We start from the raw sequence: 15,376 nt of genomic DNA, 5'->3' as shown, positions 1-15,376 counted from the left end.
CTATCCGGCTCCATGGTCCGCACGTCACATCCGCAACTACGGCAAGCCCGAGGGCCCAACCACAGAAAGTCAAACATGGAGCCTTTGAGCAGGTTTAGTAACTGTTTGAAGAGTCGGCAGAACCCGATCTCTCTTCTGGAGTGTTGAAGAGGGGGCGGGGCTGGTTTTTATTTCATGCCTTGGCCCCGAGGGTTGGAAATGTGGGGGTTTTGGAGGGTTTTTTTTGCAAATGAGGCTCCAGTCCTTAAAAGGGATTTCTGATTAAGTAAAAAATATTTTTTATTAGTTATTTTGGACTCTTACTTTCTGTGATAAAACCAAACACATGATGGTTTTAGAAATACACACACATGTATCTTTAAAAAAATGTCCTGTAAAGCCCCACAGAGCTCATCTGCACTTACTCTAGGGTCAGGGTGCATCATAGGATTTCTATATTGGGCTGCAATCCTGCATCCACTTACCTGGAACTAAGTTTCATTGAACTCGACACATATTTAGAGTTGAATTAGATACAATACATATGTATGAAAGTGTTCATCAGGGCATATACAGAGTACACAAAACCAAATGCCACAGGGTTAAATGAATCCATAGGTCTTCTAAGGTGCCCGCAATTATTTTTTAAAAAACAAAATTATTTATTTTACATATTTTCCTGATCGTGATAAAACCTTGCAAGCGGCTTGCAAATAATATTAACATTATTGGTTTAAAAAACTGGTTAAAAACCTTTCACATAATTAAACCCTATAAAAATTATATATATATAGATGCAGAATAAAAAAAATGTCTGCAACAGTGCATATACAGTATTTGTCATTTTTGAGGTTAGTAAGTAATAGGAAAGCAGTACATGAAGTAAGCAATGGAACAAATAATAATTTACTGCCCCACAATAGACCCCCCCATAAAATAAAATTATTTTTTGTTTTGTTTGTTAGCAACCTACCCAACAGTGCATCTGCCAGAACAACATTTTGAGCAAAACTCTTGGTTACAAGTGGGAGACAAAGAAGATAAGGCCAGAAGATAATGGGGGTGTTGTGTCCGTTATCCTTATTGGGAAACGGCCCGAAGTCACCATCAGATCAAAAGTGTCCAGATCAATAGAAGACAATATATCTGGCAGATGGAGCCCTACACAGATGCAGAGTGGAGCCCCTAAGATGGTTGGGTGGCATTTTGTAGGCCTCCTTCTGGCAAAAGACAGGGCAGGGCAGGGGACAGAGAGAGATCTGAAAATTGTTAACATTATTTTGCCTCAAAAGATCTCACGGAATTTTGGGTTTTTCCATTCCTTAGGATATATGATCTACTCTGTGTAACTCCACGTCAAGAAGAAAAAGAACTGGAAAAGAATGGAATAAAAATTAATATTTGAATGGATTTTGAATAAATGCACAATAAATTGTTACTGTTTTGAATTTAATTGTGTTATTGTCTTCCATTGATCAGCACACTTTTGATCAGAAGGTTATTTCGGGCTGATCTAGTGCAAAAATAAGGAGGATCCGTGTTTTTTAACCATGTTTTTGCGCCACTGCAGCCCCACGAAACAGTGGATGCATGATTTTTTTGATGCTGCCTACAGACTAAGACATGGTCTACAGTACCATGGCAGTTTTATTTAATTTGAATGAAAAAATCGTATGAATTCATGAGGATCCGTTTAAAATCAGTTGGATCCGCCTTTTACTCGTTTCCAACCGATAATACAGCTCTCTGCAACATAAAACATTTTAACCAAAGATAATGAAAGTTCATTTCAACATAGGACATTTTAACCACGGTAATAAAGTCCAGCAACACGAGGCGGGGCTCGAACCACCGCAGCGCAGCCGAAGGTGGGCGGGAGAGGAGGGAGGGCGGGCTCCGCGTGAGTACGGCGGCCGGCCCGGCCCATTCCGCGCAGTCGCAGCGAAGGCGGAGCCGCTCCTAGAACGAGAGTCATCGCCAGCCCGGGCGACTCTTCGGAAGGAACCTCGCGAGAAGCGGGCGGCTCTCGCGATATCTCCCTGTCCCTACCTGAATCTGCTGCTTGCTGCTGCTGCTGCTGCATGTGCCACTCAGGAGGGTGGGAACGGCAGGAGGAGGAACCACCGCCCCCTTCCTCCCCCCAGAGCCCGGCTGAGGGCCCCCCCTCGGGTAAGAGACGCGCCCCCGCCCCGCTGGCTCCCCCCTGGCACTTGGTGGGCAAACTTCGGCTGCTGCCCAGCCCCGAGGCTGGCACGGCTCCTTCCCCCATGCCCTGCCCAGCCCCTCCCTGGCATCTCCCTTCCTCTTCCCCACCCCCCCCAAAAAGTTGGCACTTGCAGCCCTGCCTGCATCGTGGCCCCCCACCCCTTTGGCGACACCCCACCCGCAAAAAGGGCTCTGCTGGTGCCCGGCGTTCAGGGCTGGGCGCTGCCCCCCCCCACACACCCTGGGCAACTGTTCCGGTGCCAGCGTCCCAAAGGCCTGCAGTTGGCTGTGGAGAATTGGCCCCCACCTAAATCAATTCCTGAAGAGCTCAGTGTGAGAGAGGGGAGGTGGGCAGAAGCGATGGAGGAATGAAATGGAACCTAGCGTAAAGCAGCAGTTTAAAAATATCAGATAACAACAAGAAGAAGCTTAAATTGAAACCGCTTTGGTTGGTGGAATTGGCATCACTGAAGGTGCCACATAATACCCGTCCCACTTTTGTAAGAACTTTGGAACTCCCTGCCTATTTTGGTATCTGCTGAAAATATTCTTCTTTAGACAAGCCTACCCAGATGTATAGAAAGTTGAGGTGATTTTGGTCCGTATTTTTAACCTCCGTATGTTTTAAAATATGATTGTGAAATTTTCTCATTTTTGTTGTTTCATCTTTCTGTAAACCACTTTGAGGTGTTTAACAATCAAGCCATGCATAAATTTTATTAAACAAACAAACAGGCATCTGCTCAGAATTAAATCCTGTTGAATTCAATGGGGCTTACTACCAGGTAAGGGTTTAGGACTGCAGCCTTATTCTGGCTCAGCCTGTTGGTTGCCTTGATTTAGACTTTAATTTCAGAGTCGTAAGCTTCCTGTAGGGATATTAAAAGACAAAACAGTCCCTGTTTGCAGGCCCACAGTGTTCATTCCTTGCTTATATACTGCTTTTCCTTTCTGAGGGAATCCCTAACAGACCTGATGCAAAAAGAAAAAGGAATGGAGAGGAAAAGTATCAGATTTATTTACTTATAGAAAATTTATATACTGCTAATTCTCCCTCCTGTGCCCCATTGTGGCCCATTTGCTCTCTGTTCACTTTGTTTTATTGCGTGATTTCTTTCTTCTATGACTTGCTTTGTTGTAATGCAGTTTGGAAAATTGTTTTTATCACACTCTATTCTGCTATGGGACGTGGGTGGCGCTGTGGGTTAAACCACAGAGCCTAGGACTTGCCGATCAGAAGGTTGACGGTTCAAATCCCCGTGACGGGGTGAGCTCCCGTTGCTCAGTCCCTGCTCCTGCCAACCTAGCATTTCAAAAGCACGTCAAAGTGCAAGTAGATAAATAGGTACTGCTCCAGTGGGAAGGTAAACGGCGTTTCCGTGTGCTGCTCTGGTTCGCCAGAAGCAGCTTAGTCATGCTGGACACATGACCCGGAAGCTTTACGCTGGCTCCCTTGACCAGTAAAGCAAGATGAGCGCCGCAACCCCAGAGTCAGCCACAACTGGACCTAATGGTCAGGGGTCCCTTTACCTTTACATTCTGCTTTAATACATTGTGCAAAAAGTGGTATATAAAACTTTTTATAAATAAACAAATTAAAAACCTAGCACACACACCACCCAGATCCTGGCCCAAGCTCCCTCATACTGTAACAACCACACACCCCAGTGCCCAAACCTCCTTGTTTTGCCAGGACCCTAGCTATCTTTCTTTTAACTGGTTCAGTTGCCACACACACTCCTTTTTTGGCTCACGCTTGGTATTTGTAATCAGTAATTATTGTTCATCTTCCACCACTGTGCTTTGCCTGCCTCAGGATTGGTACCCAGATTTATAACCACCACTTTCACATTCAGTATCTCCCCTCCTTATTCAAACTGGTACCTTGGGCTGTTCCTTAGACACACAAATGTCAGTCCTTTGGCTTTCTCTACTGCCTCTGCCCCAAAAATTCAGATCCATCTCCCCATTCCCACATCTGTGCTTTGCTTCCTGGTGGTAGTAGCAGCAGCCACAGTAATCTCACTTTGCCTCGCACACTTACATCTATGCTGTCATCGCTCAATACCTTCTCCCTTCACCTTCTCTTTTCGGGCCCAAATCCCGTAGATAGGATTGCAGAGTAAACCAGCCATCTCTTACCACACCTTTGGTCTTGAGCAGCCTGTTGTCGGTTATTACATTAATTCAATTTATATCCTGCCCTTCCTCCTGAAGGAGGCCAGGATAGCAGTGCCATGCCAGCTGCCGCCTCTGGTTTGCGTTGGTTTCTAAGGCTGAAATATGTACTGAGCTCCTCTGCTTGTGTGATTCCTAGACTTGTGATATGGCAATGGATGCACCTGAGTCTGCACTTCTTGATTGTAAAGGAGACCAAAGGTGCCACGCGAGGCCAGACGCAGACTATCCTCTCCGAGTTCTCTACTGTGGAGGCAAGTACTAACCAAATTGTTACTGTAAATAACAACAGCCCAGGATAGTTTACAAAAGAGGGCAAGTTGCTGATTTTTTTTTTTTTTATAATAATTTTTTATTGTTTTTACAGAACAAAAAAAAGCAGGGAACAAGGGTATAGGAAAACAAACAAATCACAAACAAATACATAAAACATGACTTCCCCATACCTCCCCTTCTCTGCATCATTATTTTATAATGTATCAGCAACCCTTCAGTCAATTTCTCTATATATTCTCATTAAGTTTCCCCCTTTAATTTACGATTTACAGCTGTAGTTCTGTTTCTAGCCTCTCGACATCTTAGGCAAGTTGCTGATTATTTAAAAAACAGAAAGGAGTCTTGTGACACTTAGAGCCTAACTATTTTTTCACTGTGGCTTCTGTATATTTGATCAGTGATTTGTACCCCCTGATTTGTACTCAGTTATGAAGTTTGCACATTTGACTAAATCGTGATTTAGCATAGTGAGGACTGGCTGCACCAAAGCCTTGGGATTAATCTTCTCCCATCTCCTTCTCCCCCCTCTCCCCAATAGTTTTTATTAAAGTTTGAAAAAAGATCTACAAAGATTAATATAAAATACCCAATAAATGAATTAAATAAAAAGACAAACCAACAAGAGGAAAAGAAAAAAGAAAAGGGGAAAGATAAAAGAATAGAATTTGTGGAATGCCCTCCCTGGTGAGGTGCTTCTATCTTCCTCATTATGAACTTTCAAGAGGAATTTTTAAAACATTCCTGTTCAGCCAGGCATTTGATCACTGAAATATACTGTTTCCTGCAACCTTGAAGTTAGTAGTTGTGTGAGGGTATGTTGCTGATAGTTTTAAACAAGTATCTATTTTACTTTAATGGTTATTGTTTTTACTGCTTTGTTGTTTGCTGCCCTGGACTCTCTTATTTCCTTGGTCCTTTGCTATAGCTTTGGAGGAAGTCTGTGGCATCATTTTGTCAGCTTAATGTGCAAAATGAGTAACAAAGGAAGCTGTAATATACCAAGTCAGTCCATTGGCCCATCTAGTTTAGTATTACTTACACTTCCTAGAAGCAGCTGTCTAGGCGTTCAGACAGGAGGAGACACTGCTAGCCCTACCTGAAGATGCTGGCGACCTTCTGCATGCATAGCAGGTGCTTTTTTTGCTAAGCCGCAGCCCCTCCTTGATTTTTCCTCAGTAGGAATCAATAGACTATTTAGAAGTGTTTGTCTTAAATGTTAATTTTTTTAAAATATGAAAACTGCAGAGAAAATGAAGAGAAAAAACTCCCTTCTCTTTTCTTTCCACAGTCTGCTCGTTGCCAACAGAGGTGAGTTGCCTTAATTTTGATTAATTTAGGCCTGGTCTACCTATGGAAGCAGTGGAATGAGGCAATTGCCTGGAGTGTGTGCCACTTCTTCCCAGGCTTGTCTGATGTTCTAGACAGTATATCAGCCCCTTGCTCTTTTCTCTCTGTGTTTTTCATCATTCTTCAACATGATGCCCTTAAGTGGTTGCTGGAATACAACTCCTATCGTCCCTGACCACTGACCATACTTGCTGTGGCTGATGGGAGTTGGAGTCTAACAAATACTTGGTGGGCCACAGCTCCCCCTCCCCTTAGGTATTCTGGGCGGTCCAAGACTTTACTGATTTTGGTAGTGAGAAGTGGCAAAAAGAGAGGGGGAAATTACAATAGACACAGTGCTGTCAGTGATGTCAGGTGCAAGGACAGGTGGGCATGTTTTGCTGGAGGTTCCCCATCCCTGGTTTTTAGCTTTCCCTCCCTGCACGAAAGCCTTTTAACTATATATATATAGAGAGAGAGAGAGAGAGAGAGAGAATTTTACAAGGATAACAAAACATATATCAAGATTGAGCGAGTGTGAGTTATGCCAGGTAGGGCATTCCACAGAGCTGCGGCCATTACTGTAAAGCAGGTGTGGGGAACCTTCAAGTCCCCCAGATGTTGTCTAACTACAACCCTTACCATCCTTGGCCATTGGCCATGCTTGCTAGGGTTCATGGGAGTTGTAGTTCAGCAAAATCTGGAGGACCAAAGGTTCACCACGCATGCTGTAAAGCAGGGTTTGGTAAGGGTTTGGGCTGGATCACTCCCGCGGAGATCCTCTGTGGGCCGGGCCGGTGCAGCGCGACACCAGAAATCACGTCTGTGCATGTCTGTGGTGCTGGAAATTGCTTCTGCACATGCCCGGACGCTGAAAATTGCACCTGCGCAGAGGCGATTTTCGGCATCTGGGCATGCACAGAAGTGATTTCCGGTGCCGCGGGAACTCGCCAAGCGGGCAGCTCGGTTCAGGGACAGCTCTTGGGCCAGTTAAACGGCCTCCATGGGCCACTTCCGGCCCATGGGCCTTAGGTTGCTGACCCCTGTTGTAAAGACTCTTCCCCCTGCTGGTGGGGTGGGGAATTGGCATCAGGAACAGAACTTCCTTTGATGGTGCTCAGGAGGGGGAGAGGCACTCTTTAATAATATGCTGGACCCAGGGTGTTTGTCAGCCCTTATTGTACAGGGACACTATCATCAATGCTACTATTATACCCTGTGAAAATATGTGTGTGTCTGTGGAGGGGTTCCCTCAACTAACAAATTTATTCTGTGTGCTTTTTCCTCAGTATTGCGAATACATGCCGGATGTGGCAAAATGTAGGCAATGGCTAGAGAAAAATTTTCCAAATGAGTTTGCAAAACTTACTGTAGGTAAGAAGATCTCTGTACTGTTTTTAATGTGAGGTTGCAGGACAACGAAAAGGGTTCAGATGCTCAAGAGAGGATAAAATCAAGGGAAATTTTGCCACAGATATAAAAAGGAGCAGGATGTGCGTCTTTACGTGTAAACGATCTGTAATTATACTACCTGTAATTAGAACTGAGCATAACTGCACAAAATTCTTCCAGGATAGTGTCCCTAGTGCAGCAGGGGCAGGGAGACTTGTGGTATCTATGCTTTCTTTTACTAGAACTCTGAGATCCGCCAAGCAGAACCTGGTGGAAAATACGTACACTTGGGGCTGAAGAATTATGATCACAGGAATATGTTCTGAATACCAGCACTGAACTGAATCCAGCCCTTCCACACAATCATCCAGTGATGGAGCCTTTGCCAACCAGGTGCCCTTCAGATGTTGGTGGACTACTGCATGCTGGGCAAGGCTGATGGGAGTTGTAGTCCAACAATGTCTTAAGGGTGCCAGGTTGATCAAGGCTGCAGTACTGGCTGCCTCACTTCCCTTCCAGCATTCCACATTTCATGGTATGATTTCCACCCCCCAGGTAGGATAGCTATTTCATTTTGGCCATTGATAAAACATAGGACGTCAGAAACCCTCAGTGGGATACATCTCACTAGTAGTAACTAACTGCTTCTTTCCAAACTTCATATCCCCTTTCACTCTGGACATAACTGTGTATTACTCCTGGATTTGCTGATACATGCCTCTTGTATACCACAACCCTCTGTTTGGATTAGCGACAGACACAGAAGGTCTGCTAAGCACAACTAACCTGGACCAAGGCTTAAACAGATTATCTACAAGAGCCTGTGTCTTAATTAATTAGTTTGTCTTGAAGGTAGCCCAGGACTATCTGGGCTACAACAGGTTTTTACTACAACAGGTCAGCATGACTACTCTTCTGGAATATGTTCCATGAAAGCTGTGTTACACTATCCCAAATTTCTCTTCAATTTCTAGAGAAGAGGTAGTCTTCCTTTCTATCGCGGATGCTTACTGGGGAGTAAATCCATCATTTTACTTGTATGCCACCTTTCCAAAGTTAAAACTGAAGGCGGCTTACAACATATAGGCAACCCCTGTTTTGCATGGGGGTTACATTCGGGGTCACAGTGTGTGTCTGCAGAGCGTGCGTAACCCGTTCCAACCCATTATACCCACTTTTCCAGCAACTTCCAGCAACTTGCGACAGTGCGTATGTACACAGTTGCACATTCTTTGAACACACACAGAATGGGAATTGCCTGTATTTAAAAAACTGCAAACATAACAAAAGTAGTCATAAGCAATAAACAAATCATCAGAAAGAATATAACCAAACTGAACAATTTTCACATAAATAATAAGATAAAAAATAAAGCTACAAAAAATTAACAGCAGCAACTCTTCCCCTGCTAAACAATACCCCAGCCCAAGATTCTGTTCAGCCGCCTCAGCTTTTATAGCTGGAGTCAGTCAGGGACCTGCCTTCCCAGGCCAGGTGAGAAAAGGTCTGCAAAGGGAGGGAGCAGGTCTTCCAGGACTCACAGCCAAGATGGTCACTGTTGATGTTCCACTGTTGTGGGAATGTGTGAGTGTGTGTGTGTAGCCGAAGTACCGTTATTTGCAAAGTCACTTTGCACTCAAATTTCTTTTCTCCCCCCAAGCTCAATTAATTAATACCATTTTTTTTTTCTTCATACAGAAAATTCTCCTAAACAAGAATCTGGTGTTGGAGAAGGACAAGGAACAGTGGGTGAAGAGGAAGAGAAAAAAAAGCAAAAGAGAGGCAAGGTCTAAACCAGGGGCAGGGGATTTTTTTCAGCCTGAGGGCATCATTTCCCTCATGGACACAGCCAACGGGGTGTAGTTGTTAGAGTGTCAGACTAGCACCTGGGAGACGAGGGCTTGAATATCCACTTGGCCATGAAACTCATCGGGTGACCTTGGGCTAGTCAATCACTCTCATCCTAACCTACCTTACAGGTTTGTTGTGAGAATAAAATGTGGGGGCAGAGACCTATGTACACCACCTTCAACTCCACCACCAACTCCTTGGGGGAAAAGGTGGGATATAAATACAATAGATAAATAAATAACCTTCCAGGGTCTGCATGCTAATAGTGGGCAGGATGGGGGGGGCAGAAATGGGGGGGGGCTAGAGGCAAAGGGTGTGGCTCTTAACCTTCTTAGGGTAGGCCACAGTCAAGCCACATAAAAGTCAAATTATCACACTTTAAAGAGAGATGCCTGGAGAAAGAGTGAGTGGCCTGGGGAAAAATAAGTTTTGGTATGTTTAACCTGGAGAAGAAAAGACTAAGAAGTGATATGATAGCTGCCTTCAAATGTCTGAAGGGCTGTCACATGGGAAATGGAGCAAGCTTGTTTTCTGCCGCTCTGGAGGGTAGGACACGAACCAATGACTTCAAGTTACAAGCAAGGAGATTCTGATCAAGCATTCTGAAGAACTTCCTGATGGTAAGAGCTGTTCAGCAGTGGAACAGTCTACCTGGGAAGGTGGTGGACTCTCCATCAATGGAGGTTTTTAAACAGCACTTGGGTACTTGAGATTCCTGCATTTCAGGGATTTGGACCCTTGGGGTCCCTTCCATCTCTCCAATTCTGTGATATTCCTGAGGGTCAGATGGAAGAGGTCTGGAGGGCTGCATTCACCTCCCGCCCACCCCAAAGGCCTGAGGTTCATCTCAGGAATTCTTGGTCTAACTAGCTGATGATTTATGAGTTTGATAGAATAGCAATAATAAGGGGAACGTTAAAAGAATAGCTGGGTCTCGGCTATTTTGTGTTGGGGTGGTGGACAGCAGTGCTGGGGGAGGGATAGGAAACTACAAAACCCAGCCAATCCCTGACGCTTGTGTTTCTGTAGTCTGAAGAGCAAAATGTGGGTTCTGAGGTGTTTATCAATAATGATTTCTGTTCCTAGGTGGAAGAGGTCAGATAAAACAGAAGAAGAAGACGGTACCACAAAAAGTTACGATAGCGAAAATTCCTAGAGCAAAGAAGAAATACGTCACAAGAGTGTGTGGTCTTGCAACTTTTGGTGAGTCAAGAAAGGGCCTTGTTCACATGGAGGTATCTATGACATTTAAACAACTTTTTCATGCAGAGCATAGTTAAACAATGGAACTTGCTACCCCAGGAAGTATTGGTGGCTTTAGAAGAGGATTAGAGAAAATAATGGAGGATAAGGCAGTCAGTGAGCCGTGATGGCTTTGCTCTGCTTCTGAATACCAGTTGCTGGAAACAGCAGGAGCAGAGAGGTGGTCTTGCTTGTGGGTTTCCCAGAAGAGGCATTTGTTTGGCCACTGTGAAAACAGGATGCTGGACTAGATGGGTTGCTGTTCTGATCCAGCGGATTGTTTTTCTGTTCTTAGAAGAAGCAAAGATGAAATCAGCATTGTTTTATTTGTGTTCTTTTCTCCTCCAAACAGAAATAGACCTTAAGGAAGCACAAAGGTTCTTTGCTCAGAAATTCTCCTGCGGTGCCTCAGTAACAGGAGAGGATGAAATAATCATTCAGGGGGACTTTACAGACGACATCATTGACGTCATCCAGGAAAAGTGGCCTGAGGTAAATAATTTCTCTCCCCATGTATTTCCTTCCTTATCCACTTGCATCAAATTGAACTTCTGGTCACTGTGAACTTTTAAGTTTTGCACCACCAAGACACTTCAGGCAACATTGTCAGGTGTCTGTGAGAGGAAAAAGTGAGTTGGTGAGAGGAGTTGGTGGCTAAGTTAACTACAGATTTAGACTAATAACTCTGCATGATACTTTCAATAGGGTTGCCATATTTCAAAAAGTGAAAATCCAGACACAAAAGTTGCAAAAAAGTTTTGGAAGTTTTTGAGCTAGTTTTATGGAACATTGCCAAAAACAATGCTGCTGACATGGGTTGCCATATGATCAGATTTTCCCAAACATTTTAAGCAGTTTTTGCTCAGCAGTTTTCTGACTGCAGTATTCTAGCTATGTCCAGGAAATTCAAGACGTATGGCAACCCTACTTTCAAGATTCTCTGGGTGTGGAGCCACCATAAATTTTTGCAGCCTAGCTGTGGTCATGCATGTTCCTAGATGGGCAACACTCCAGAGTTTCTGACTGGAAGCTCTGCCGTGTAGCCGATCCAAACAGGGCTTGGAAGTCACTGCCAGTCAGTGGTGCTTGGCTTGCTTTGAACCCAAGCTGTGCTGCAATGGGAAAATGGGTCTCATGACATAGAATCATAGAATTGAGTTGGAAGAGACCACAAGGGCCATCGAGTCCAACCCCCTGCCAAGCAGGAAACACCATCAGAGCACTCCTGACATATGGTTGTCAAGCCTCTGCTTAAAAACCTCCAAAGAAGGAGACTCCACCACACTCCTTCTACCATGAGTGAGACTCCACCCCCCCCCTTCTACCATGCTGGCCAAAGCTGGTGAAAGCTATTCAAGGCCATCACCACCACCACCATCTAGACAACCAAGTAATGTTGGGGTCCAGGATTTGATTGATTATATTTCTATGCCACTTTTCATTCAAATGAATCCCAAAGCAGCTTACAAACAATAAATAATATGATAGAACATAACAGAATATCACAAATACAGCATACATAATTTAGAAAAACTAGCAAATCGACATCATGACGACATGGGACAAAGCAGTGGTGAGGGACCTCAGTTTCCAACCTGCTGGGCTGAAAAGGCTTCCCACCCCAGCTCAAAGGAAAGGTGTTGCAACTTCTTTGTGTGTGGCCCCAGAGAGGCTTGCCAGGTGCCTCCACTGTGGTCTTTTAAGCACCAGCTCACCTTGTTACCTTAGGCCTTTTTAATTACAATCCATTGAGTGCTTTAGCATTTGCACCAACTTCTCCCTTGTTGGGTTTTATACTGATTTTAGTTGCTTTTTGTGTTTTTGATAACAGAATTTTGTATCTTGCAGGTTGATGATGATAGCATTGAAGATCTAGGAGAAGTAAAGAAGTGATGCTGTTTTTTTAAACGAAGAAAAACAACACTGCCTTCTAACAAACACCAAGTTCTAGTCAACGTAGCCAAAGCAAGGCTTCTACGTGTGTTCGCCTGACAGCAGAACTGTTAAAGGGGCACCCTTATTACTGTTGGCATTTTCACTGTTCTGTATTGGCTGCTTATTTTCTGTTTGTGATTTTTGCCAAAGTTTAAACCTGGGGGAAGTGAGACACTCATGCCTCCGCATGAAGTAGAGACTTAAATAAAGAAGTTATTGTTCCTCACCAAGTAAGCGGTTCCTTTTTTTCCTAACACAATTCTCAGTCCCTCATAAATACCGATGTATTCTCTCAAGGCTCAATCTACTAGGTATTTAAAGTAGCCTTTAAATCGGGCTTTTGTCTTTGAGGTGTTGCAAAGCACTCTCTTTTTTGTGTCTGTGCTGCAAGAGGCTAACCCAGTTGTTCCTTCCTGGGTTTGTAGGTGCAGAGTTTGCCTTCAAGGTGCTTGGCGTTTTGCATCTGCACAGTCACTAGAAGAATTCTGGCCTTCATGGCTATGGAAAGGAACTTTTGAACATGGGTTCAAAAATCATCTTGACAGATCTGTGTTGGTTTAGGGAATGGGTAGTGGTGAGGACTTACTACATTGGCTGGCGAATTAAAAATCCATGCCACAGTAGGGTAATACCTTTAGACCAGCTAACCTGCCACAGGATATTGAGCAAGATATGGAGTTCTCCATAACTATTGACATCACGTGGCTTTTGAAAATAGGTAATTTTGAGAGGTTTGCAGACCTGAGGAGGGCTTCCAGCAGTAAATGAATTGGGGTTTTCATACCATGCTTACCCCTTCATTTCTGTCCACAGCTAGTAGAAGGAAAATGAAGTATGCCAAATAAGCACTATCGCATCCCTGTTCTTGATATACAGCAATACCTTGGTTTTCAAACGTAATCCGTTCCGGAAATGTTTGAAAACCTAGACGCAAAGGGCGGTCTGCCAATTCAATAGAGAAAATTACGAGAAACAACAGATACACGTAGTGGAACCCGTTCAACTTCCGAGGCACTGTCAAAAACGGAAGCATTTACTTCCGGGTTTTCAGCGTTCAAAAACTGAAACATTCGCCAATGGAAACGTCCGAAAACCGAGGTACCACACTATATGTTTTTGGTGCCTTTCATTTTGGATTTTTCTTGGCATGGAACTTTTGGGTGCTTTCTGGTGTTGTTGTTTACTATAATACATGGATGTGCTTAATGATTATGTTTACAGCTGCTTAAACCGTACAGCTGCAGTCTTTCAGTATGCCATATTTACTCACCCTGCAGAGAAGAATTAATTCTCTTTACATTTGATCTGATAAAGAGTTGTGTATGAACTGAAAGTTCACATCTTTCTACACTGTGACCAAAAGCTGGTCAAACAAAGGATTATCTGCATCTTTAATTAGGACCTTGGAAACAAAATTTTAATATATAGATGTTGTTAATTTCTATGTTTCATTTCATTCTCATGATAGTACAGTTTTTGGAAATTAAATCCCAAATATATTCAGGGAAAGTTGTGTGATCCAGCTGCCGTATAATATCTGAACTGTGTATTGCCTTGGACAAGCACAATTCACAGATCAGTTCTACTATCACACCTTCCACCAGTCAGGTGAAAAATCTAGCTATTTGCTCTGTGACTTGAGCTATTTGGGGAGACAGCTGCTATGCTACCATGACCTGTTTAAAGAATGCAGTTCTAAACAAAAGTGGGATTAATCAATCTGGTTAAGATATGTATGTTAGGAAAGAAGTGTGTAGTGGGAAGGGGTGTGCTCTACCTGGAATGATTTTAACACAGGAATAGGAAACCTGTGGTCCTCTGGATGTTAGGCTACAGTTCCAATCATTCTTGACCATTGGACGTGTTAGCCAAGTCTGATGGGAGTTGGATTCCAGCATCATCTGATGGGCCACAGGTTTCCCACTCCTGTTTAAAAAGATGTAGAATCTGGGGTGAATTTGTATTTGTGCTTATGGACAAAGTGTGGATTCTGACCTGTAGCAGTCATTTTGAATTAATTTGGAGAAAAATATGGAATAAATCAGTGTGGGGTTAATGCATGTTTTAACAGGGCTTGCCTGTTAGGAATAAATTCTGATTCTGCATAAACAGCTAAAGCGTATTTGGCGGAGGAGGAAGCAAAATTTTAGTCTGCAATAGTCACTCCAGATTATGTTCTACCTCTGCTTGCAGAGGCAGCATGCCTCTGAACGCAAGAGCCCTGGCAGATGCAGCCAAGAGCCCATCTATGCCAGCATCCTTTCCTCACAGTGCCCAACTCGGTGCCCATGGAAAGCAGGGCCTGAGTGTGACAGGATGCTCCACTGCTGTGTTTTACAGCAACTGATATTCATAAGCACGCTCTGAATACTAGTTACTGGGAATTCAAAGTGGGCTTCCCATGGGCCTGTGGTTGGCCACTGTAAGAACAGTGTGCTGGCCTAGATGGGCTCTTGGCTGCATCCGCCAGGGCTTTATTTTGTTCTTACTAATTAAACAGGAGTACAATCCAGTGTGCTCTGGCAGCTGTGGCAGAAGAGGAGATTCTAGTCCAGGATAAAACACTGGGAAACAAACATACGAAGAGCTCTGCAGCTGGATCAGGCCAGTCGCCCATCTATCCAGCCATCCTGTTGTCACAGTGGACCACCAGTTGCCCATTACAGGAAGTCAGCAAGCAGGGCATCACTATCCCAAGCTGTGTGGCTCAGCACCTGGCATTCAGTGGCAAAGAAGAAGAGCTGGGTCTCCAAGACTGTCTCTCCCCATATGAGCCAACCTAGACCCTGCAATCATGTCCCAAACTTGGGGTCTCCAGCTGCTGTTGGACTACAATTCCCATCATCCCTGCTCATGGATCCTGCTAGCTAGGGATGATGGGAGTTGTAGTCCAACAACAGCTGGGGCCCCATGTTTGGGAACCCCTACAATGGGGTTTTTCCTCCTGTGCCTCCTCCATGAGGGGCCCATGAGAGGGGGTGATATCATGAAA

At 44.2% G+C, this 15,376-nt stretch overlaps 1 protein-coding gene across 1 annotated transcript; it reads left to right on the top strand.

The window, feature by feature from the left end:
• Window positions 1–1,909: 1,909 nt before the first annotated feature.
• On the top strand, window positions 1,910–12,610 carry DENR (density regulated re-initiation and release factor). The gene is made up of 8 exons (XM_083717769.1): window positions 1,910–2,148; window positions 4,502–4,616; window positions 5,927–5,946; window positions 7,254–7,338; window positions 9,055–9,138; window positions 10,294–10,410; window positions 10,802–10,941; window positions 12,298–12,610. Exons 2-8 carry the CDS (start codon window positions 4,511–4,513, stop codon window positions 12,340–12,342), a joined length of 597 nt encoding a protein of 198 aa, XP_083573895.1. The 5' UTR covers window positions 1,910–2,148; window positions 4,502–4,510; the 3' UTR covers window positions 12,343–12,610.
• Window positions 12,611–15,376: the final 2,766 nt, after the last annotated feature.

The sequence above is a fragment of the Podarcis gaigeae genome (genome assembly GCF_964106915.1).
Source record: "Podarcis gaigeae genome assembly, chromosome: 16".
Lineage (NCBI taxonomy): Eukaryota > Metazoa > Chordata > Lepidosauria > Squamata > Lacertidae > Podarcis > Podarcis gaigeae.
This window is presented reverse-complemented; position numbering and strand designations above follow the sequence as displayed.